Source organism: Chiloscyllium plagiosum, unplaced genomic scaffold, assembly GCF_037043375.1.
Source record: "Chiloscyllium plagiosum isolate Xiang-an unplaced genomic scaffold, Cpla_swu_hap1 HiC_scaffold_10, whole genome shotgun sequence".
Lineage (NCBI taxonomy): Eukaryota > Metazoa > Chordata > Chondrichthyes > Orectolobiformes > Hemiscylliidae > Chiloscyllium > Chiloscyllium plagiosum.
In genome coordinates, this window is record NW_028270148.1 from 85,263,058 (window position 1) to 85,289,754 (window position 26,697).

The 26,697-nt window shown below is 38.5% G+C and overlaps 1 protein-coding gene across 12 annotated transcripts in view; it reads left to right on the top strand.

The window, feature by feature from the left end:
* The window catches only part of afdna (afadin, adherens junction formation factor a), a 242,063-nt gene that overhangs the window by 133,033 nt on the left and 82,333 nt on the right, over window positions 1-26,697 (top strand). For 7 of the 12 annotated variants that reach the window (XM_087991512.1, XM_087991517.1, XM_087991519.1 and 4 more), the window contains 6 exons: window positions 9,672-9,733; window positions 10,301-10,506; window positions 13,043-13,063; window positions 13,431-13,576; window positions 16,889-16,983; window positions 23,182-23,447. In XM_087991512.1, coding sequence (XP_087847638.1) covers window positions 9,672-9,733; window positions 10,301-10,506; window positions 13,043-13,063; window positions 13,431-13,576; window positions 16,889-16,983; window positions 23,182-23,447 — 796 coding nt within the window. The remainder of the gene's footprint in view (window positions 1-9,671; window positions 9,734-10,300; window positions 10,507-13,042; window positions 13,064-13,430; window positions 13,577-16,888; window positions 16,984-23,181; window positions 23,448-26,697) is intronic. The other 5 variants (XM_087991513.1, XM_087991516.1, XM_087991518.1 and 2 more) reach the window with 1 other exon arrangement.

Genomic DNA, 26,697 nt, shown 5'->3' on the forward strand with positions numbered 1-26,697 from the left:
TTTGTCCTGTGTCTCTAGTGCACAGTGCTTGATCCCTTGTATATTTTAACCACATACTGAACTTTTGACATTCCATGATTTATGCATATACCACAAAGCCTTTATGTTCCTGCAGTTCTTTAGATTTGTGTCCTTTATTTTCAATTTGTTCTCTCTGTCCAAATATAACTTTATTAAATTAACCTACATTAAATTTAATCTATCTGCCTATTTCTCCAGCTGGTCAAATGTCCACTTGTAGTTGACTACTGTTCGGCACGGTTCATGTACTTGGGTTTAGTGCCATCTGCAAATTTTGAAGTTGGACCATGTGCGCCTAAGTCAAGGTCAATATTTGTATATCAAAGTGAAAAGGGGACCTATCATTAACCCCTTGTGAGCACCACTGTTTATCTTCCATTTGGAAGAACATCAATTTTACCACCACTGTTGGTTGAAACCTTTTCTGTTCTCAAGTTTTAACATAACCTTGCCATGACGACATATACTAATAATACATCAAGAATCAGCATAAATAAATGAACAATGCAGCTAAATTAAGAACTCATTAACAATTCTGGACATCAAGGAAGGAATGATGTGAGCTTATCAAAAGGCTATAGCAATTATCATGTGGATTCTAACCTAGACTGGAAAATGCAGTACAGATGGTGTGTCAAAACTGCAGTATATGGGAGATCAAGGATGCCACTGTGATCCAAGGCAAGCGTACCTTTAAGTATTTGAAGTTTGAGAAACTTCGACTAAGAGCTGGAGCTGGAGGCTCAACTACAGACATTGATACATCAGGAAGGGGGACTATTACTGGATATTTTTTGTACCAAGAAGCAGTCATCCATTTTGGGGATGGAGAGGAGTATCTAAATGATGGTACCATGGTACAGAAAGTTATCCAGGCAGGAAAGCTGAAAGGAATGTAGTGATCATAGGGTCAGCATGGTCACAGGAGTTGACCTGTTCACCACCAAAAAAAGAGCAAGAGTCCAGGTGGCTGTCTTGTCTGTCCAGTACCAGGCTTCTGGACATTTCTGGACTGGTGAATAGTAGGTCTGGTGTTCTTGTGACCTGTATAAATGGGCAAGTAGTGTAGATTTTAAATTAAACACTAAGGACGAGGGACCAAATTTGGGAAGTGGTGGTGAATCAAAGAATGGGGAGGAAGTAATGAATAAACGAAGAGTGCAGATCTGAGAGCAAATCGGTTAAGACGAGAGATTACAAAAATAACAAGGACAAAGCTCAAGGCACTGTATTTCTGTGCACATAGAATTTAAACAAAACTAGTAATATGAATTAAGATAACTGTGATTTAGTGGCCATCACTGAAACGTGGTTGCAGAATTGGGACTTGAATATTGAAGGGTGAGAGATATTTAGGAAGGATAGGGGAGCTAGTAGGAAAGGGTGAGCGTGTCTCTATTATTTAAAGATGTCAGCAAAATAGAGAGAGAACCTAATTTCGGGAAACAAGGATATGAAAGTAGACAGGATAAAAATGAATTATAGTGGCAAAAGGTCACAAGTTTTATGTACAAGCCCCTTAACAGTAATGACATAGTTGCGCACGGTATCAAGGAAGAAGTAAGCTTATCAAAAGGATACAGCAATTATCATGTAGATTTAACTTAAGTAGACTGGAAAATCTGATGGAAAAAGTCTAGATGATGAATTAATTTAATGTTTTCAGGACCATTTCTTAGGTCAGCATGTAATGGCACCAGAGATCAGACTATTCTAGAAACAAAAACAGAAATTGCTAGAAAATCTCAGATCTGGCAATATCTATGGAGAGAAATCAGCATTAACATTTTGGGCCCAGTGACCCTTCCTCAGAAATGATAGAAACTAAGAAAATTTTGGTTTTTATACAGACAATAGGATGAGGAGCTAAAGAGTAAACTTTAGGTGGGGATAGATAACAAAGAGAGAAGAACAGCTGAACAGACAAAGGGTGGATAATGGTCAGCCTAGAAGAATGAAATCTGTTAATGGTGCCATTTGTGACTAACAGTGGATAGTGTTTAATAACAACAGACCATGTGATAACAAGTCCATGTGTGGGGTTAGGGTAAGCACGTGAGAGAAGGTGCCTCAAGGCTTAAAATTGTTGAACTCGCTATAGCGTTCAGACAATTGTAGAGTTCCCAAGCGGAAAATGGGGTGCTGTTCTTCTGGCTTGCACTGAGCTTCATTGAACACTACAGCAGGCCTGAGACAGATGTTGGCCAGGCAACAGGGTGGTGTGTTGATGTGGCAAGCAACTGGAAGCCCAGTGTCTTTTTTTTTTACAGACAGAATGCAAGTGTTCTGTGAAACTGTTGTGAGCAGCAAATGCAGTAGACTAGATGGAGTGAAATGTAGGTAAAGGACTTCTTCACATGGAAGGTGTCTTTGGGCCCTTGGATACTGAAGAGGGAGGAAGTAAATAGGCAGGTGTTATACCTTCTGCATATATAGGGAAAGGTGCCAAGGGGTTGTGGGGAGATGTTGGAATTGAAGGAGCAGTGGATCAGGGTGTCCCAGACAGAACAATCCTTGCGTAAGGCTGGCAGGAGGGGAATATGTATCCTGTGGATGTAAATGCTAGTTGAGGACAAGGGGGACCCAACTGCTATTGTGGGAAGGGGAGGGGAGTTAGGGCTGAAGTGTTGCAGGTGGGACAGATGCGGTTGAACCCCCATCTACAGTGCAGGAGAATCCTTGGTTGAGGACAAAGGTGGATGTTATGGAGGCCCCCTTGTCGAAGTTGGCATCATGAGAACTGTTGCAATAGACTGAGTAACTGGGAGAATGGAATAGGGTCTCTACAGTATTTAAGGTGCAAGGATGTATGTGAGCTCTGAAAAGATTTGTAGCTCAGGTTGAGGTTCTGGATATAAAGTTTGCTGGCTGAGCTGGAAACAGCTCTGCCAACCATCCAACCCAAACTTTAGGTCTGCTATGTGGATGACACCTTTGCCATCGCTAACCAAAACAAATTACAGGAAACCTTCAAGACCATCAATAATACCCTTACTGGCATAACATTCACTAAAGAGGAGCAAAACAACTGCAAACTGCCATTCCTAGATGTCACAGAGCGAACAGCCAATGGGGAACGTCAAACCAGTGTCTACAGGAAAACAACATGTACAAACCAAATATTGAACGACAGAAGCAATCATCCTAACATCCACAAACAAAGCTGCATTAGAACATTATTTCAATGAGCCACCATACACTGGAGCACAGAAGATCTACAAAGAGCAGAGGAAAATCACCTATACAGTGTATTTTTAAAAAATGTACTCGATGAACACAGTCCGCCGATTTCTGAGCAACAAACCCAAACAAGCAGATGCAACACATCTGGAAACCCTAGTCACTCTCCCCTACATCAAAGACACCTTGGAAACGACTGCCAGACTATTCAGACCCCTTGGCATTATGGTAGCCCACAAACCCATCAACACACTAAAACAGCAGATAATGAACTTGAAAGACCCTGTAAAGATAACAAGCAAAACTAATGCCATCTATAAAATACCTTGCAAGAACTGTAACAAAAACTATATAGGACAAACAGGCAGAAAACTAGCCACTAGGATACATGAACATCAACTAGCCACAAGACGACATGACTCTCTCTCACTGGTATCCTTACATATGGATGAGGATTACACCACTTCAACTGGGACAATACATCCATCCTGGGACAAGCCAAACAGAGACACGCACGAGAATACCTAGAAGCATGGCATTCCAATTGGTACTCTATCAACAAACGCATTGACTTGGATCCCATCTACCATCCCCTTAAAAAAAAAGGAATGACATCATATGAAATGATGTCACCACAGAAAATGACATCACCAACCCAAGGAAACCCAGACACCCAAATAGAAATTGGGTTACAGCACCAGTGCTTCAACTGGAGGCTCACTGAAGATGTTATCTAGTATGGTGATGAAACGTCTGAAAATGAACCTTCCAGCTCAGCAAGCAAACCTACATCTAGATGGAAACAGATGTTGAGGAAGGGAAGGGAGGAGTCAGGAGATGATAGAGTGGAAATTGAAAGTGAAATTGATGAACCTTTCCAATTTGGAGCGAAAGAGGGAAGCAGTGCTGATGCTGATATACCAGAAAAAGAGTTGTGCTTGGGGGCTGGAATAAGACTGGAACAGTGTTCCACCTACCCTACATAGAAACATGGATAACAGGGGGTACCCATGACCACCCCTTTGACCTGATGAGTGAGAAGAGTCAAAGGAGAAGTTGCTCAGAGTGAGGATGAGCTCAGCCATGCCGCAGGCGATGATCGTGCATGCCTTTTTTCCAAGAAATGGAGAGCCCTGTGATTTTCTTGATGGGGGATGAGCGTGTAAAAAGATTGCATGTTCGAGGTAAAGAGGAGGTGGAAATTCAGAAACTGTCCTGTCCCATCCAATTAGCATCTTCTACGATTTATTGGGTGCTGTTATGTGGGACAGACTTGTGAAACAATAAAGGTGCTTAGTTTTGACAGTCATCAAACTAGTCAGAGTCATAGAGATGTACAGCATGGAAACAGACCCTTTGGTCCAACCCGTCCATGCCGACCAGATATCCCAACCCAATCTAGTCCCACCTGCCAGCACCTGGCCCATATCCCTCCAAAACATTCCTATTCATATACCCATCCAAATGCCTCTTAAATGTTGCAATTGTACCAGCCTCCACCACATCCTCTGGCAACTCATTTCATATATGTACCACCCTCTGCGTGAAAAGGTTGCCCCTTAGGTCTCTTTTATATCTTTCCCCTCTCACTCTAAAGCTATGCCCTCTAGTTCTGGGCTCCCTGACCCCAGGGAAAAGACTTTGCCTATTTATCCTATTGATGCCCCTCATAATTTTGTAAACCTCTATAAGGTCACCCCTCAGCCTCCGACGCTCCAGGGAAAACAGCCCCAACCTGTTCAACCTCTTCCTATAGCTCAGATCCTCCAACCCTGGCAACATCCTTGTAAATCTTTTCTGAACCCTTTCAAGTTTCACAACATCTTTCCGATAGGAAGGAGACCAGAATTGCACGCAATATTCCAACAGTGGCCTAACCAATGTCCTGTACAGCCGCAACATGACCTCCCAACTCCTGTACTCAATACTTTGACCAATAAAGGAAAGCATACCAAATGCCGCCTTCACTATCCTATCTACCTACGACTCCACTTTCAAGAAGCCATAAACCTGCACTCCAAGTCTCTTTGTTCAGCAACACTCCCTAGGACCTTACCATTAAGTGTATAAGTCCTGCTAAGATTTGCTTTCCCAAAATGCAGCACCTCGCATTTATCTGTATTAAACTCCATCTGCCACTTCTCAGCCCATTGGCCCATCTGGTCAAGATCCTGTTGTAATCTGAGGTAACCCTCTTCGCTGTCCACTACACCTCCAATTTTGGTGTCATCTGCAAACTTACTAAGTGTACCTCTTATGCTCGTATCCAAATCATTTATGTAAATGACAAAAAGTAGAGGACCCAGCACCGATCCTTGTGGCACTCCACTGGTCACAGGCCTCCAGTCTGAAAAACAAACCTTGAGCCAGTTCTGTATCCAAATGGCTAGTTCTCCCTGAATTCCATGAGATCTAACCTTGCTAATCAGTCTCCCATGGGGAACCTTGTCGAACGCCACACTGGTCCATATAGACCACATCTACTGCTCTGCCCTCATCAATCCTCTTTGTTACTTCAGAAAACTCAATCAAGTTTGTGAGACATGATTTCCCACACACAAAGCCATGTTGACTATCCCTAATCAGCCCTTGCCTTTTCAAATACATGTACATCCTGTTCCTCAGGATTCCCTCCAACAACTTGCCCACCACCGAGATCAGGCTCACTGGTCTATAGTTCCCTGGCTTGTCCTTACCACCCTTCGTAAACAGTGGCACCACGTTTGCCAACCTCCAGTCTTCCGGCACCTCACCTGTGACTATCGATGATACAAATATCTCAGCAAGAGGCCCAGCAATCACTTCTCTAGCTTCCCACAGAGTTCTTGGTACTCCTGATCAGGTCCTGGGGATCTATCCACCTTTAACTGTTTCAAGACCGTTTGAAGCTGTCTTAATGAAGTAGTGGTGTTGAGAAGGGATAGGCTCCATTTCAAATGTGACCATGTGTTCTTGCTTGTGAAGCATATGGATGGTTAACTGTTGAGATACTTTAAGCTGCTATGTTTTAATTAATTGAGCTTTAGCAGAGCGTCTTTGGATCCTGGAGTGTCTCATCCTCACTAGAGGATGTTCCAACAAAGAATGTTCTGTTCATGTAGAAATGTGGAAATTTGTCATTCAGTGGAATTGGAAAATAAACTGAAGTTTCCATGCATCAGATACCTAATTGACCAAAAGAAATTAGAACATAGTAGTAAATAAAGATTATATAAGCATTCAGTTTTGCAATTTATAATTTTCTAGCATTACAAGCTGTAGGTTTGTCATACAACAAAAGTACTCCTGGCTCCACAACATTTCGAACATTGCAAACTTAAAGCAAAACCTTGGTTAAAAAGAAATTTATTTTATGACACCGAAGCATGAACTTTCTGTTTGACTTTTGTCAAATATATGTCAAAAATGAATCTCTACATTATACAAGCTGTTAAAAGTCTGAACAGAGTATCTGTTGTATCTGTGGTGAGACCAAATAACTCTAGTTTTGCGCACAGTAAACAATTGGGCAAATGTTATGTTAAACCTTAATGTGAAGGATTTGGAAAATAAAATTATGATGATTGCCTTAATTTAGAGAAGGCTTTCATATGGCCTCACCTAAAATGCTATCTACAATTTTGCTGTGGTGCTCCTTTTGCTTAATGAAGGATACTGAAGAAGGGCCTGTGCCCGAAACGTCGAATCTCCTATTCCCTGGATGCTGCCTGACCTGCTGTGCTGTTCCAGCAATAAAGTTTCAACTTTGATCTCCAGCATCTGCAGACCTCACTTTCTCCTTAATGAAGGATATACTTGCCTGAAAAGATGATGACAGAGGTTCACGAAACTCATTCCTTGGATGAAAAGTTGATTTCTGAGCAAAGTAAATATTGAGTTTGCAGTGCGTGGCCGTACTTCAATACTACATTGCTTCACCTTAAATGTACTGAAGACGTTTCAGCTTTTATATGTGCGCCAAAATCAGGGCACATTCAACTTTTGTCAGAGGCTTATTGCATTAGATTGTACCTGGATGCTGCTGCAGTCTCTACATAACCCAACAAATGTAGTTCTGTACATATTGTATAACAGTTCTCTGGGCTCAACTTTGAGGCTGCATAGCTGGTGTTTGTAAATGTTTATTTGACACCTATAATAAAACTTATTTATAACTATGACATCATCCAAGACAATTGTCTGACCTGAAAAAAAATTCAATTCACAGCTTATCTAAAGGTGCAAAGAATTTTCTCGTCCTGCCTGCCTAAAGACTGGAGAATTGTTTTAGCCCATCATTTGCTTTATGAACTCTGAGTAATATAGGTGTTCTTTAGTAATTTAGAGTCTATAAGTAGCCTGCTTCCTAAACTTTTTGCTGACCACTCCTGTAAATGCACGTTGCTATTGGAGTCAGTGCTACAGTGTGGAGACAGGCCCCTTGGCTCAAACTGGTCCGTAGGTTAAAAACAAGGACTGCAGATGCTGGAAACCAGATTCTGGATTAGTGGTGCTGGAAAAGCACAGCAGTTCAGGCAGCATCCGAGGAGCAGTAAAATCGGCATTTCAGGCAAAAGCCCTTCATCAGGAATACAGGAGAGCGCCTGAAGGGTGGAGAGATAAATGAGAGGAGGTGGGGGTGGGGAGAAAGTAGCATAGAATCAGTGGGAGAGGGACTCCCTGAGATTCTTGTAGAGAGAGGAGGAAAACTTGCCTGCCTTGAAGTTTTCCTCCCCTCTCTACAAGAATCTCAGGGAGTCCCTCTCCCACTGACTCTCCCTCAATCTCCTGTGCTCTAAAGAAAACCGTCCTGTCTTGTCCAGCCTCTCCATATAACTCAGCCCATTGAGTGCTGGCAACATCCTTGTAAATTTCTTCTGCACTTTTTTTTTCCCCAGGTTGATAACTTCCTATAGCAAGGTGACCAAAACTGAAAACAATACTCCCACGTACGGCCTCACCAACATCCTGTACAACTGCAGCATAACTTCCCAATTTCTATTCTCAATATCCTGATTGAAGGCCAGTGTACCAATAGCTGCATTCATCGCCCCGTCTACCTGTGACTCCACTTTGAGAGAACTGTGCACCTGAACGCCAAGGTCCGTCTGTTCCACTACCCTCCTTAAGGCCCTACCATTCATTGTGAAACTTTGATTTTCCAAAATGCAGGAATTCTCACTTATCTATATTAAACTCCATTTGCCATTTCTCGGCCCACTTCCCAGCTGATCAATTTCTGATAACCTTCCTCACTATCCATGATACCTCCTATCTTGGTGTCATCTGCAAACTTACTAATCATGCATTGTACATTCTCATTCAAATCATTGATATCGATAACAAACAGTAATGGGCCCAGCATCAACCCCTGAGGCACTCCACTAATCATAGGCCTCCAGTCTAACAAGAATCCTTCCACTATTAACCTCTGCTTCCTTAGATCTAAGCTCATGTTTTCACAACAATGTATTGTCTGATATCCCTACAAATTGCTTTCAGACATCTTTTATTGTTCTTACTGTTAAGAGCATGACTCAAATGTAAAGTGTCTTAGATTTTTAAAATTTAAATTCAAAGTTTATTAAACATTTTTTTCACTAATGTTTTTATCATATATGGTCATCATTTGTTTTGGACCACATGAGATCATAGACTCAATATACTGCTTCAATTGGATATCATTCTATCATCCTTAGACCAACATTAAGAGTTACCAATTTGTACCACTCATTATCTGCATTGAAAAAGCAGTGGTAACTTGCCAACATTTTTCATTGTTCTTTTCTGACTTCTTATTCAGTTTGTTTTTAAGTCTGTCCTATGCCTTAATTACTTTCTGCCTTTTGTTCTAACAACCACTTTCCTTATTCACTGGGTTTTATCTCTTGCTATTTTTTTTAAACGTTTGCTCATCTATGAACTCTCAATACCTTTATTAACTGGTCTCTGTATTCGTGTTCTTTTCTGTCCACTGCGTTCCCAACTTGCCCCTTTGTTTTATTGAATATTGATTAATGGGCCACTTATTTTCCAGAAGCAGTGAAGGGTCTACCCCAAAACGTTAACGTGTCTTTTTTTTTATCCAGGTGCTGATTTTCAAGATCACTTTTTTTAATTAAAGAAAAGTGTAATGTTTTACTTTGAAATTCCTGTATAAATGGATGCTTGTGTTTTAACAATAGTTAGCTCAGAGGGTGTGCAGTGTAGGTTTGAAAAAGCAATACAATCAAAGCATAGTAAATCCAGTTCTTAATACTGTAGTGCCATGAGAAACTTCCCAGTAGGTGTAGAAGCTGAAAACCTTAGCAGTGATATTTATTGAAATTAAATTTTATTTGCGTTATATAATCTTTGATTTGTTCATAATTTGTGCTTAAAAATATTCCATAATTCTGCAATTGCATGACCACTGGAGGTCAGCATCTGTTAAGTGTGATCAAACATATAGACATTATTTGGTTTGATGAAAATCTACTATTACTTTGCAGACCACAAGATGTACAAGGTCATGAGTTGACTCTGCCAGCAACAATAGAATTTCGAGAGAGCTGTAAGTAACTACAATATATATATCTATTGTGTCCACTTGTATTAAGCAATTTTATTTTGTCAGCCTTGATCCACTGGTAGCATACTTCTCTTGAGACATGGATTCAAGTTCCACTCCTCAAGTTTGAGCACAATATAGACTGGTACCATTGTATAGAGGAAGTGATCTGCTGTTGGAGGTCTTTCACATTAAACTTGGTATTCCCTCCCAAGAGAATGTATAAGATCCCACTTCAGGTTAGGTGGCTAAGGAGTCCTTTGTGGTATGTATTCTTCCCCCCTCCCCCCAACATCATTACTGATTATGCAGTCTTACTTGCTGTTAGTAGGACCTTGCTGTGTGAAAATTAACAATCGTGTTGCAAAGCTGACTGCAAAGGTATCTTGGTTATTGGCTTTGAAGCACTTCCAAGAGATCCTGAGGATTTAGTGGTTTACTAATGTAAGTTTGTTCCTTTTTAAGCACTTAGGTAACTACTTTGAATGAATGGATTGAATATAATGCAACATTTTATTTAGAATGCTATTATGTTAGTTAAGGTAATAACTAATTATTTTTATTTTACAGCTGAAGACTCCTTCCTGTCTGCAGTTGTTAACTACACCAATAGTTCTACTGTCCATTTCAAGCTGTCTCCGACATATGTACTCTACATGACTTGTCGATATGTCCTGTCTAGCCAGTACCGACCTGATATGAGCCCTTCTGAACGTACTCATAAAGTTATTGCAATAGTTAACAAGATGGTTAGCATGATGGAAGGAGTTATTCAGGTGAGCTTTGATAGTCACTGCTTGAATCGTTTTCAGATGTATGTTTTATGGATATGTCAAACTTCACAGTTATTAGGATCGTTGACTTGCTGTTGGCAACAAAGGTGAACTGATTAATATTATCTTAACAGTAAAGGCAGCAAAAAAATCAATTGAGTCAAGCTTATATCTTTGTGATGGAGGCAAATAGGTATAGCTTATCTATTACTTGAGGTCTATCAGAAGGCACAGCGAAATGAAATATGCCTTTTTAAATGATATTTTGTTAAGTAGTGTCCTAGTTTTAGGTCAAGTAAGTTGAACACTATAAGTAGTAATTCTTGTTTCTGTAGGTGGTTTTAGGAAAAGCAAACTTTTCGTGCTTTTGCTTGTTTTTATTCTGCAATTATTACTGAATTAAAAACTCAGCTAATGTATTGTTCCTATGTTTTTGCATTAATTGTACCACTTTGTAAATAGCAGTTTTGTTTTAAATGGAAATTTCAAATTTAAATCTTGAGGTCCTAAATTTATGTAATTTTGATGATGAATATAAAATTAGCATTTTCTATATATAAAGCAAAATTATTCAATTTTGATTGGTTTAAAAACCTGCCATATACACAAATCCATCTCTTTGTTCATTATCATGCTGTGACTATTCAGCAAAGTCACTCGATTTCAATTAATTATAAAATGGTTGTAACATATTTAGCTTTCCATATCTATACCAGTTCTCTGCAAGACCAATTACAGTGATCCCACTGTTCCACCTTTTGCCAAATCCCTGCAATTTTTGCCCTCAGATAATTATACAATTTTCTTTTGAAAACAGTGATTTGAATCTACTTCCATTATATATTTGGATTCCATTTTCTATCCTAATCACTGCTTTTTAAAAAAATTTGGTTTTCCCTTGTGTCTTTTGTTGTTTACCTCAAATTTGGGTTCTCTCAGCCAATGGGAACATTTTTACCTTTTCCTATCAATTCAACTTTAGATAACAGATTTTTTATGTTTTGTGTAACATGCTTCTCGGGTAAATAAATTCCTGCCATTGTCCTGATAAACGTGGGACAACTGTAAACGATGATTGATAAATAACTGGCCAATTTAAGTTCAACATAATTAAATGCTAGTGAGTATGTTTTAATAAGTAGAATAAGGAGTTCACTTTACTTGGAAGTGCATGTCTAAATGGGATGAAAGAACAAACAAGACTTTGGAATATAAATGTATCAAATATCAGAATATCTGCTACTGATCACGAAGCCATGATAAAGCAAATAAAAAACACCTTTATTTTTAGGACAAAGAATGAAAAGGAAGGAATTTACATTAAACCTTAATTATACCACGCTTCAAGTAATGTTTGATTTTGGGTTTTCTCATAATCCGAAAGAGAGGGACTCCAGGGAGGTTGAAGAGAAGCCTTAGAAGGATGAGAGAATAAATCTATCAGGAAAGGAATGACAAACTCTGGATTTCTTTTCCTTTGGTTGACCTAGTAACGGTCTTCAAAAGATCAAAGGTTTTGATAGAATGCATACAGGCCATCAATACAGTAGTCCAATAGGGAATGCAGAAGGAGCTCATTCACCCAAAGACTTGGTTACTGGGAACTGTTGAAGCGAATAATATAGATTTACTTGAGATGTTGGACAAGACAGGGAAGGGAAAAGGGATTAAGATGGCAAGTTTAGATGAGGAATGTTGGTTGGAAGCTCAAGTGGACTATAATGCAGGCGTGCACTACTTCAACTGACTGACCTGTTTTTGTGCTTATACATCCTATGTTATCTTCTGTAGGTATGCTTTTTCACTCTTTATAAAGTAAATGTGTTCAGTTTTTTTTTGTTACAAAATTTAGGCGTTTTGCCAGAACGTTTTTCCACTGTGACTCCATTTTGAAGCATAAAAATTGCTGTGACCCTAGAAAAAGACAGAAGGGAAGTATTGGGGGTACTGTACCCTTGTGTCACTGTTTGTACTTCTCTCATTTCTTGAGTAACACAAGATTTCCAAATCTCACCTAAATAATTTCTATTTTCCAGATGAGACTTGGATTATAACAGGCAAATGGCCTATACTGAAAGAAATTTCTGATTGCTTTCTACAAGTCTTTTAAAATGTTAATGTTAATTCTGCCTGCACTTTTCTGTTGGATTTAAGCCACTGAGAAGCTAGGCCCTGATGCAAAACAAACTGCTGAACATCAAAATGAATAAATGTATTTTTATGTCTATCAAATAGCAAAAATCTCTTTTTCCTTTAAATACAACAATTCAAATATTTTCTTTCTTGCCCTTCTGTCCCACCAAGTGCCTTGGGTGGGGAAGCTACCTCACTACAAGTGGCATCTGAAAATACAAATTAAGAAAGTTTGTTTCTAGATCCTTGCAGTTTAGATGGCTTGTCTTTTGAGTTGCTGTCTCTGTAGTTTCATAATTAAGTTTAATTTTATGCAGTGTTTTGCATTGTATTAATCATTATTTGTGTACATCGTGACTGTTATTTTTTTCTCTATTTTGCCTGATTCCTCTTCCCTTTTCTGCAGGATATAGCACAGTATGAACAGGTAGGACATGTTGCTGGGATCTGTTCCCAGCAGTCAGCTTAGCTCAGTTTCTCATGCTTCTCCATATCAGAAACAACAAATCCAGCAGCTGGACTGAACGGTACATAACACTCATTTAGCAATTGGAACATGCAGCACTAAACCTTGACTGCACAACTGTGTTGGCATTTCATTTTATCTGCTTAATGCACTTTTCTGTGGTGATGTACAAATTCAGCCCAAGTTCTCTTGCTTGATGTCTGTGGCCCTGTTCTTTTTGTCAGCCTTGTTTAACATTGCCTAGCCTGGCTCATGCGGTCAGGGGTTGCATTTAAGACTGATCATGTAAAATGAAAAATGAGAATGACATTATTTTTCTTCATTACAGAAGCAGAAGAATATTGCAGGTGCACTTGCCTTCTGGATGGCAAATGCATCAGAACTTCTCAACTTCATCAAACAGGACAGAGACCTGAGTAGAATCACGCTGGATGCACAGGATGTCTTGGCTCATTTGGTGCAAATGGCTTTCAAGTATGAAAATTAAAACACTAGATGTTTTATCCATGTCTTGTCAACACACTCAGCCTCTCACTAAAGGCAAATGCTGAATTGGTCTATTTTGTGACTTTCTCCACTGCGCCATCACTCCAGTCCTTCCCAGAAAGTTAATCAAATAGCCATACTTTTCTGTTCTGTTTTCTAACTTCTCCAGTACAGTCCATGCAATCCTTGAATGTAGTGTTTATATTGGAAACAGCAAATAATTTGACTGTTAATAGATTTTAAGTTTGAAAGTCTTCAATAGAAGTTCACTTTTCTCATGAGCTATGAGCAGTACAGTCGGTTCTGATGTAGCAAAATAGTTCCATTCTCCTGTAATCTCTAAGAAAATCGGGCAATAGCCACGTCATTTAAACTAATGAGGTCTGAATCACATTATAGCCAATGCAGTCAAGGAAAGTTTGCATACTACAAATAACAGTATGAATTCTTCAATGACGTTAAAGCCAATTTGCGTTGAAGAAACATGCATTATAATAGAACCAACTGTATTGTGGTACGTTTCCAAATAGTCCATCAGGACTACTAATTGATTTTGTATATTATTCTCCTTGTCAGAAAATAAGGAAGACATTATCAAAATGCATGTAGATACTGGGTACTAGTGGTAACTGTGTTTTAGAAATACAACCAAACAATTTTGAAAGTAGTCCTGAAATAATCTGCGCAAGTATTTGGTCAACTGTCTTTTTTTTTTAAGTAGATCTGATACTTCCACTACTGAGAAATTTCCTTGCACATTTACCCTAATCTGACATTGCTCTGGTTTGACTTAGGCCGTGCAACTAAATGGCAATATGGTGTTTCGTGTTATGCTCATATTAGCCAAAGGAAAAAAAATCTTGGTGCTTGCTCATTGGTTGCGATTGATGCTGTCAGATTCCATGGCTTATCATCTTTGCAATTGCAAATGAAGTATCCCTGGCGATGGAATTTTAATCAATTATTTTGAGAGAGTTTGCTTCATTTGATAAAGTAATTTTTAGGAATTATCTTGTAACTTTTAATTTTTTGCATTTTAAAACTAAAATACTATAAGATGTACTGAATATTTTAAAAAGGCAAATCGTTTAAAGGCTAGTGAGTTTTAATTACTGATGAAGATGTGAACTCCTTTGGAGAATGCAGCTAGAGCCTGGGCTATAGCCACAGGGCGGGAGGAGAGAGATTAGCATCTAAATTAAAAACCTAGAAAATTCTTAGATGCTTTGTGTTCCACCTAACATGTTTTTGAATGACTGACTGTTCTGATTAAAATTTGGCAACGTGAAGCCCTTAAGATATTTCCTTAATTTCTAGAATTTATCCTGCCATGTTGTACAGCAGGATATTTAGAAGTCTCAAGGAATAGTTACGGATTTGGTTGTATTCAAATACATAGAAAAGTGCTTTCTTCCACTTTTGTTACAAGGTGTTAAAAAAAATTAACACTAATCCAGCTCATTTATCACACAGGTATCATTTCCTGTATCCTAAATTAAACCTTGTACAAAGTGCTTCAGTTTGAGAAATTGTAAATTGGGAGCATCAAAAAACCTTAAATCATCTTTGGGAATTGGTCACTTGCAAAAGAGTAATTTCCACAGTTTGTAACCTTCCCAAAGTATTTGCTTTCATTTTAGACCACTTAAGACACTATTACAATTGTACACATTACTATAAGGATTACAGTTCCTATAATAAGCTTTGAACATTAACTAGGCTCTCTGTACAACTGCTCAAGGAATAACTGCATTTATAAAATTCATCTCGAAGAAAGGGCCAGTAGGAATATAGATTTTTAAAGTGCAAAGAAGCCTTTCAGAGCCAATAATTGGGATTTTTTTTTCAAAACCTCAGGATTATGGATGTATTTGAAAGATTTATCCACCTAATCACTTGAATGTATACTGACCTTGAAGAAAGATTGAGAAAAACAAAGTTCTTTACTTTGGGAAAGAGGAAGACTTCACAGTGGTCTGATGGAATGTTTCAAGGATGTTGTTATTTGAAAATATTTATAGTTTTAATCAAAAGTATTGTTTCATCAACTGATACAATTCAATTAGAAAGGAAAACATTAAACAACTGGGCAGTGAAGAAACAGAATAATTCAATTTTTTTCCACCTAAAAGGAAATTATTTCTTTATCAGTGAAAGTGTTTGAATCAAAACACCATAAAAATTTGCAGCAGGACAGTAAAGTCATTTATCTCCATGGTAGTGCCAATTTGTCTAAGATCTGTACAGCCTAATACCACTTTCCATTAGGTTAGGCTCTTCGAGTACATGTCCATGTGGTTTCTAAATGTGATAATTTCTGCCTTGCCCACCTGAAGGACAGAGTTCCAGACCCTAATGTTATTTGGATGAATTCATTTCTTAATATCCCTCTACCAATTATGTTAATTTATGCCCTTTACTGTTGATCTCTCTGCTAAGAGCAATAGGTCTAACCCATCCACTCTGGTCCCAGACAATTTTATTGCAATTTAAAGCTCTTTTCAACCTCCTTTGTTGAATGTTTCAAATAAAACAATATCAGCCTATCTAAACATTCCTCATAAGTAAAGATTTTCTGTCATGGCAACATCTATATATACCTATGTCATCCTTTCTGCAGTGTGATAGCTGTTGTATTCTACTTGTATCATAACTGGTGTTTATACAGTTCAAGCATACCCTACTACTTTTCTTTGTCTCACCTATTAAAAGTAAGTATCACGTATGCCTTCACAACTACATCTACTTGTCTGACAACCTCTGGAACTTTGAAACATATGCTCCAGGGTCATTGTGGTGCTGCGCACTTTTGTGTCCTCCTATTTATCATGCATCCCTTTCCCTCTTTTTCGAATTCTCCAAAATCATTCACTTACTGATTTCCTGCCCAACTTTATAGGTTTGTAGGTCTGCAACTTTCTTCCTTATAATTGGCCTCAAGGCTTGTTTTTGTACTAAATGTACTTTGTTTAAATGTAGATTCAAATTTAAGTCTAAATCACTGACATACCATTGAAAAGCAAGGGACCTGGTCTTTGGGAATGAAATGAACAATTTAGTTTGTTTAGAACAGAGTGGAGGCAATCTGTACTGGGGTGATTCTTCTGTCATACTGGCTTACTCTTGTTAGTCTCTGCAAAAATACAATTAATTTTGAGGATGACCAAAATATCCTTTTATTTTTTGAATGTCTTCAAAGTTTCTGTGAATATGAGACATTACATTGATTTCATACTTCTCATGTTAAGCCTTCTTTAGTTGAAGTTATAAAATGTAAAATTATTGAATTCTGTGTTACAGATACTTGGTACACTGTCTTCAATCAGATCTGAACAATTATATACCAGCATTTCTTGAAGACCCAGAGGAAGCAAGTCCACAAAGACCCAAAATAGGTCTGCAAGCTGAATTTAATGTGTATTGAAAATGTTGTTTTAAAAGTGATAATGTCTCAATCATTTAGTTTTTCTTTAGAATCAAGCATATTTTGTTTTGCATATTCATAAAATTGTAAAAGCTGCTTCTCGTCTCTAGTGAGCCACTTGCATTCTAGATTTACTTTTCATCGAACTATATGGTTATGAATTTACTCCAGTGTTAGTTCTTTGTTTTATAATTTAATAATAGTGTCTGTTTTCCTTCTCCCAAAAATAAGACTCTGTGATTTTTGAGAAGATTTATAGCTCAAGTTGAGATTCAGAATGTAAGTTTGCTCACTGAGCTAGGAGGTTTGTTCTCACATGTTTCATCACCATGCTAGGTAACATAATCAATGAGCCTCTGTTGAAGAGCTGATCTTCTGTCCCACTTTCTATTTGTGTCTTTGTCTGTTAAGGTGGATGATATCATTTCCGGATGTTTTTCTCAGAGGTTGGTAAATGGGGTCCAAATCAGTGTTTATTGACAGAGTTCTGGAATCATCTCGAAATTTGTGTGCCTCCGTTTAGCCTGTCCTAGGGTGAATGTGTTGCCCCAGTCGAAGTTGTGTCCTTCACCTGTACATAAGGATACTAATGATAGCTGGTCATATCTTTTGGTGGCTAGTTGGTGCTTGTGTATCCTGGTGGCTAGTTCTCTGCCTGCCTATCTGTCAGATGTAGTGTTTATTGCAGTCCTTGCAGGGCTTTTTGTATATGACATTTGATTTGTTGGTACTGGATGCTTTAGGTTCATCAGTAGCTGTTTGTGTGTTGGTAGGTTTATGGGCTACCATGAGGTCGGAGTAGTCTCTTAGTCATATCCGAGATGTTTTTGAGTATGTATAAATTTTGAATTTGGTCTGTTAAAAACAAGAACTCAATCCAGGACAAGAGATTGGGTTTTTTGAGAAATCTTAGTAGAAGAGAAGATGAGGTATTCTATTTTTGACCAATTTGGAATTACTACAGGATGGAGTTAATAGAGTCGGGTCTCGAGTTGGTGAAACAAATTTGGGAACATTGCACCACCCTGATGTTATTTATCACAATTAAAAGTTGTTACTGATTTCTGGTTGGCGAGTTGATCTGATTCTGTTTCAGCAACTAGCCAATATAGACAGTGGGGTCGGTGGCAAGCGTGCAGAATTTTTTAGTTGAGACTTCTGATTATCTAGATAAAGTTCGAGATCATTCATGACCAACAGTAAGACAAGATTGAAGATGTGGTTCAGCACTCCAGAGCTGGTGTAATTTCCCTACCAAATGTTCATTTCAGGTGTCTCTGTCTCCCAGGTGAAGTATTCCACCTGATCCAAATCTGGATATGAGACTATGTTGACCAGAGGTTGGAGGACAGCAAATTATCAATAAATAAGCTGCTTTACTTGAAATAATGGGAAACAAAAAAAAAGTCTCATTTATTTTGCAGCTTGTGAGACATCCCTGCCTTTTCAGACAAATAGCTTCAAGTCAGAGCTAATTTTGAATAATAAAGCAAAACACTGCAGGTACTGGATAACTGAAGTAAAAAATAGAAAATACTTGGCAAATTGGGCAGTATTTGTGAAGGGAAAGAAAACGGGCTTGATGACTATTCATGAAAACTAAGAGACAATTAAATAGACCTTGCATAATTTCTGAGGGGATAATTTGACTTGAAATGTTATCTGTTTCTCTCCTTGTACATACTGTCTGACCAAATGAATTTTCCAACATTTTCAGCTTTTGTTTCTGATTTTGAGTAAGTAGCTTCTAAGTACTACCAATATTTTTGACTGTCTCTGTCTAGATGTTTTATGAACCATTTACATCAAAGTTTCTTTTTGGAAAATTATTTCTGTTTCTATAAATGGACTTATATTAATACTTGGCATACACTGGCATTTTCAAATATTTACCTGAATACCTTTAGGTATTCTGTTTGGCAAGTGTTGTGCAAGAGTTTCCAATCTTTGCTTCCCTCAACTGAAAAACTAATCTTGTGTAGTAATTAAATGGTGGTTTCTTCATTTTTTTTTTAGAAAAAATATTTAATAAGAATCGTTCCTTCACAAGACTCCAGATATTTTTCTACAGGACTAAAATATCAGTTAATGGGAAGCCAGCTAATTTTACTTATTGGTGTCTTCAATTTTTCTGTTTTAGGAAATTTCTCTTAGCTGCAAAGTATGCATTCGTGTAAAGTTGTGAAATTTACCTTTTCTTATACTACTTCTCACTACCATATTATTAGTAATTTGTAAGTTTGCTTTGTGTCAAAATAGCACCATCTTCTGCAGTCTTATCTCCCTTGTTTCATTTTAATTTTGAAATGGTTTAAACAGAAGGGGATTGCAGTAAAAATGTCATTGGGACTTGGATTGCTTTTCAAGTGAACCAATATAGGCCTGATGGACTAAACTATCCTGTAGGATTTAGTTTTGTGTTGTTGCTGATTATAACTCAGGAATATGGCTTTGTAGGTAAGGAAGAATGCATGATTTGCTCCAACAGAAAAATAAATAAATAAATCCATTTATCTGCACCAGAATTGTAGGACCATTCCACCTCCTGCTGGTCACACTTTGAAATTTTCTTTTGAGGTCAGACATTTATGAAATGAATTGTCTGATACCAATGGATACAAATTAGGAATGGGAGATTTCACCCTTTAGTAGTATCTAATCTATCATCACTCTCAGGTAGAAAGTATGTCCACTCTTCGATTGACAGTGATGGGCCATGTGAACTCTTCTAAAACAAAGAAATTGGTGCATTTATCATGAGCATCCTTGGTAAACACAACTGGAATCAGAAAGGGCCAGCAAAGAACCCAGACAAGATGTTATCTCTGTTGCATTCTGTGATCAGAACACCAAATTTATGTTAAGGTCTGGCTAGCGACCTATAACTTTTTTTTAAAAAAGTAGACAAAGCGTCTTACTAAGACGAAAATACAACCAGGAAATTTTGCACCAAAAATCTTGACCGACTAATGCAACAGACCATGAATGGACAGACACAGTTCACCAAGTCATAGATATTAGACCGCGACAAACACAGAAAATGAAAAAAAATTGACCTGCAAAAAGCACTAGACAAACATACACTGACAACACTGAGCATGGATAAAAAATGTATCTGACCCACCCTTAATAGGCACTGAAAAAGCCATCTTAGTAAGAGGATTAAATTACAACTTCCAGGATGTGGACAAAAAAGATTTCCAAGCACCATTAGAAGCAACACTGAAAGACAACCAGCTCTCAGAAGAAACTCGGCAAACCATCAGGCAGGCAGTCGCACCAATATTAAGCGGGGAAAAAAAGGAAACACACTCAATACACAAGAAAGCAAAGCACTAAAAAGACTAAAAAATATTATCCTACCCACAGACCAAGGATGCTTGACAGTCCTCTTAAATCCAAAAGACTACATTGAGAAAGCATATGCACTACTTGCAGATACCAAAACTTACCAACAAGTGGCGATAGACCCAACCCCACAACTAGAAAACCGAATCATAGCCCTACTGGAGAAACTTCAGAAATCTGGAGAAATAAATAAGACCAACTTCCAAAAAATGAAACCAGACAGATCCAAAGCACCACGCTTCTATGGATTACCCAAAATTCACAAACCAGGAGCCCCCCTCAGATCCATAGTTCTCGCTACCTGGAACACCAGCATACAGATTGGCCAAGGAGCTACACCAAAGACTAAAATACTTAGTAGAAGACTCACGCCACTCCATCCACTCCACCCAAGAATTCCTGAAGACCATCAAAGACACCAAGATGGAAGAGGATAAAACCATAGTCTCCTTTGACGTAACAGCCAAGGAAACATTGACTACATTATTAGAAGAACCAAAGACATAGACCAAACACCTTCATCAGCAAGTATCGTCGAGCTTGTGGACCTATCCCTTACCACCCACTTCACACCATCAACAACAAAACCTACAGACAAACTAATAGAACACCCAGCTCTGCCAACCATCCAACCCAAACTTTGGGTCTGCTACGTGGATGACACCTTTGTCATTACTAAACAAAACAAATCAGAGGCAACCTTCAAGACCATCAATAATACCCTTACTGCCATAAAATTTACTAAATAGGAGGAAACAACAACAAACTGCCAATTCCTAGATGTCGCAGTAGAATGAACAGCAAATGGGGAACTTCAAACCAGTGTCAACAGGAAAACAACACATACGGACCAAATATAGAACTACAGAAGCAACCATCCCAACATCCTCCATCGAAGCTGCATTGGAACGTTATTTCAACGAGCCGTCGCACACTGCAGCGCAGAGGAATATCACCTATACAGTGTACTCCAAAAGAACAGGTACCCAATGAACACAGTCCACTGATTTCTCAGCAATAAACCCAAACAAACAGACAAAAAACATCTAGAAACCCTAGCCACTCTCCCCTACATCAAAAGAATCTCTGAAATGACTGCCAGATTACTCAGACCCCTTGGCATCATAGCTCACAAACCCACCAATACACTAAAACAGCAGATAATGAACTTGAAAGACCATGTACAGACAACAAGCAAAACTAATGCCATCTACAGAATACCTTGCAAGAACTGTAACAAACGCTACATTGGACAAACAGGCAGAAAACTATCCACCAGGATACGTGAACATTAACTAGCCACAAGATGACATGACTCTCTCTCACTAGTATCCTTAATACAGATAAGGAAGGGCACCACTTCGACTGGGACAATATATCCATCGTAGGACAAGCCAAACAGAGACATGCACGAGAATTCCTAGAAGCATGGCATTCTAACTGGAATTCTATCAACAAACACATTGACTTGGATCCCTTCTACCACCCTCTGGGGGGGAAAAAGAACAGGAAATGACATCGCCGTAGGAAATGTCACCATATGAAATGACATCATCAACCCAAGGAAACTTAAACATATAAATGGAAAGCGGGCTACAGCTTGGGGGCAAGCTTCATTTGGAGACTCACTGAAGATGTTACCTACTTTGACGAAATGTCTGAAAATGAACCTTCCAGCTCAGCGAGCAAACTTACATCCAGGACCTCAACCTGAGCTACAGATCTTCTCAAAACTCGTTTTACTAAGAGCATAAAGCCCCAAGATTCTGCAATTTAATAAACAATTTTTTACTATACTACATTAGAACAGTAGCACACTACTGCACATGTTTACCGCCACAAATTGTTTCCAACACCCAATGTAGTAAATATGAGCAATGGACTAATTGCCACTCCATGGCAGACATCATAGCACCTGCTATCAAGACAGATTCCAGCAGAGTTTGCAGCAGCAGCCTGGATGTTAATGATACAGGTTATTAAATCTCATTAAAATTTATATGTATTTGCAATTTTACTGATCGGGCCTTCACTACCCCTCAAACTGCTGACAGGGATTGCCTCATGATTGCTTGTACTCTGTTTGATCATCCTTTTTTTTTCCCCGGGGCTAAACTCTTAGATGAAAAAATTGTACTTCAGTATTCATTCATATGTAACTACAGCTCTTCATCAACAGCTAACTTCAAGCTAAAACTGCTGCTAGGTGTTTTTTTTTAACATTCCCATCTATTCCCAATTAAACTTTGATTACCCTGTCTAACAAGAATCTATCCACCTGTCCTAAAGCTATTGAATGACTATTTGCCTTCTGAGGCAGAAAGCTCTAAAGTATCTTAACTATCTAAAAATTTCTCCTCACCTCTGCAGTTGGCACAATGCAAATTTTAGTGGTTTTTGTGGTAACGTGCAAAGGTAGAGGAAAAACACAAACTTTATATAATATATGTTAAACAACAATATTCTGTATGCTTAGTCAGCGTTAGAATCTTTTTATTATGGAGGTTTGTTTAAGGTCAAACGATCTGAAGAAAAGACGTAAGACTTTGCATGTGTCTCTAATGCCAGTCAAATATGTTTTGCTTCAAGAAATTAGAGAATTGAGTAAAAATAAATTATTTCAAATTTTCTGTACCAGTTAAGCATGGTCCCTTCATTTTGTTGCAAATTGTATTCGTGCTTCTTTGAACTGAAGCAAACTTTATAACACAGCACAGATATCCAAATGTCAAATTTTAAGATGAGAACATTTGATGTAAAATTGGATATGCACTTGTTTTTTAGAGAATTTGCTAGATATGTTTATTATTCTATTTTCCAGATGATGTCTTGCACACATTGACAGGAGCAATGTCTTTGTTGCGTCGTTGCCGTGTGAATGCTGCTCTCACCATCCAACTGTTCTCTCAGCTTTTTCATTTTATTAACATGTGGCTATTCAATAAACTGGTCACGGAGCCAGACTCTTGTCTTTGTTCTCATTACTGGGGAGCTATCATCCGACAGCAACTTGGTCACATTGAAGCCTGGGCTGAGAAACAGGGCTTGGAATTGGCTGCAGACTGTCATCTTAGCAGAATAGTACAGGTTAGTTAATGGAATGAAGCCTGACAATACATACAGTCTCAATTTTATGCTGATTCCATCCTAATCTTAGATCAATTAGTTATTGTTTTACATGGATGTCACAAAATATGAACATCTTGAACTGACTTAACAATCTGCATCAGCAAAGGATTTAATGTTTTTATTCTAATAATATTTTGGGAACAATTGAATTGTTGGGGGCAAGCGAAAGGATGGATAATTAAGAATGCACTGTAAAATTGACCAATTCTTGGAATTTAGCTTTTAGACATCAAGTCAAACTCATTTTGAAAATAGATTTAAAATTCTAAATTTTTTCATGTACATGTTCATGTGGAGTTGAACCACTGGTTCATACTCTGATATAGCCTGCAATTGTCCATAAATCTTTTAAGAAATGAGTTTGACTTGATGTCAGGTTGCACTTAAAGGTAATGGAACATCCAAATTAGGTTTGCAATGAAAGTATGTCTTTTACAAAGCATGTTAAATACAGTTGTGCGATAAGTACAGATTGTTGCATGAAACTAGGACTTGGCAGTGATGGAAACATGAATTAGAACAAATTAAGATCAAATATTCCTAAATCAAGTTGTTCAAGAAATATTGTGAAGGAAAAAGTCAACAGGAAAGGTAACTTTACTGAATTGTATTCAGGAAAAATTACCTTGCTTAGTATATTTCCAGCCATCCATGGAAGGAGGCATTGCTGCATCCAATCTTGGAGTATGAAATGGGTTAAGTGAGAACTTTTAGGCAGTGATGATCAGTGTTGGAAGATGTATGTTAACTGTGGAAAGGTGAAGACCAACGCAGAGTAAAAATACTTAATTGAAGGAGAACCAATTTCAGTGGAGTGAGTTAATCTAACCAGGGTAAATGGGAATTTTAAAATAAGTTCAAGTAAAATTGTAATGAAACAAAAGGCTGCCTTTTAAAGGTGAGAGTTTAGGGTGTAGTCGGTGTGTATTCCCCTCATGTTAGGGCAACCAAAGTCAGTTTCCTAGATGACACTGGAAAAAAGACAACAGAGCATACTTGAAGGTTCAAATCGATCCAAATGAGACAGCCAGGCTGCCTAAGAAAAGTTCAGAGAGGTAGTAAGAAAGGAAATGACTGAAAAGTTCATAGGGGTACTAAGACAGGAAGAGGAAACAAATATTGCTGCCAAATTAAGAAACCCATTTGTCTTGCAAAGATACGTACATAGTTGAAAGGTAGTATGTTGTAGACTGGGAACTAAAATGGGGATTTAGAGTTTGAGGATGCAGCTGAAATACCAAATGAATAATTTGCATGTGTTTTACCAAGGAAGATGGTACTGGGGAAAATTGATAGAGGATTAGAGGGCTGATTTGAACTTGAAGCTAATTCACTAGGACTGGGTGGAGTGCTCTGAGAATGCTGGAGAAAGTAAGAATTTTAAGAGGCCATGATCTTTCAACATGGAAATATGGCGGTGATGTGGGAGATTAGTGGGGCTGGCACTAGAGGATTGGACAATTGTAGTTGTTATGGATTTGTAAAAGAAAGGACATAAAGCAGTACAGCCCAATAAACTTGATCTCAGTGGTCGGAAATGTTTAGCAATAATGCTAGAGGACAAAATTATCAGTGATTTGAACTTATTGTGGGTTAATTAAGGAAAATTAGCATAAATTTGTTAAAGTCAAATTGTGTTAAATCACAGTAACAAGCAAAGATGCTGGCAATAGATTTGACTGCATCTGTGGAGAAAGACGGTGAACTATAGGTCCCCAAACCATTTTTGAGAAAAAGAAGCACAGAAAGGACAAAAGAGTAACAAGGGAGAGAATATGGTCCCTTAAAGAGATCAGCAATGCTGCCTATTAGTGGAGATGGAGATACTAAACGAGTGTTTACTGTGGAGAAGGATATAGAAGATAGAGAACGTGGGGAAATAAATAGTAGCATCCTGAAAAATCTCCATATTATGGAGGAGAAGGTGTCGGATGGCTTAAAATGCATAGAAGATGATAAATCCAAGCACCTGATCAGATGTATCTCAGAATTCTGTGGAAAGATAGGGGAGTGATTCCTGGGTCCCTGAGATATTTGTATCATCAGTACCTGCAAGTGAAGTGCCAGAAGACTGGAGGTTGACTAATGTGGTGCCACTATTTGAGAAGGGTGGTAAGTAAAAGCTAGGGAACTAGACACCAGTGAGCCTCACATTGGTGATGGGCAAGTTGTTGGAGGGAATCCAGAGTGACAGGATTTACATGTATTTAGAAAGGCCAGGACTGATTAGGAATAGTCAACATGGCTTTATACATTGGAAATCGTATCTCACTAACTTGGAGGTTTTTTTTTTGAAGTAACAAAGAGGATTGATGAGGATAGAGCAATGGATGTGATCTGTATGGATTTCAAAAGGTGTTCGATAAGATTCCTTGTGGTAGACTGGTTAGCAAGGTTAGGTCACGTGGAATACATGGAGAATTAGCCATTTCAATGCAGAACTGACTCGAAGGTAGAAGACAGGGTAGAGGTGGTGGGTTGTTTTTCAGGCTGGAGGCCTGTGACCAGCAGTGTGCCACAGGATTGATGCTGGTTCACTGCTCTTTGTTTATATAAATGATTTGGATAGAGGTATGGTTAGTAAGTTTGCAGATGATACCAGAATTGGAGGTGCAGTGGTCAGCGAAAAAGGTTATCTCAGAGTACAACAGTACTTTAATCAGATGGGCCAATGGGCCAAGGAGTGGCAGATGGAGTTTAATTTAGATAAATGTGAGGTGCTGCATTTTGGAAAAGCAAATCAGGGCAGGACTTATACACTTAATGGTAAGGTCCTGGGGAGTGTTGCTGTACAAAGAGACTTTGGAGTATGGGTTCATAGCACCTTGAAAGTGGCGTCGCAGATAGGCAAAGAAGGCATTTGGTATTCTTGCCTTTGGGATGTCATGATACATTTGTCCAGAACACTGATTTACCAGCTTTGAGTATTGCATGCAATTCTGGTCTCCCTGCTGTAGGAAGAGTGTTGTGAAACTTGATTCAGAAAAGATTTACACTGACATCGTCAGGGTTGGAAGGTTTGAGCTATAGGGAGAGGCTGAATAGACTGGGGCGGTTTTCCCTAGAGTGTCGGAGGTTCATAAAACCATGGAAATAGGGTGAATAACCAGGATCTTTTCCTTAGGATGGGGGAGTCCAAAACTAGAGGGCATAGGTTTGAGTTGAGAGGGGAAAGAGTTAAAAGGGACTTAAGGGGCAACATTTTCAC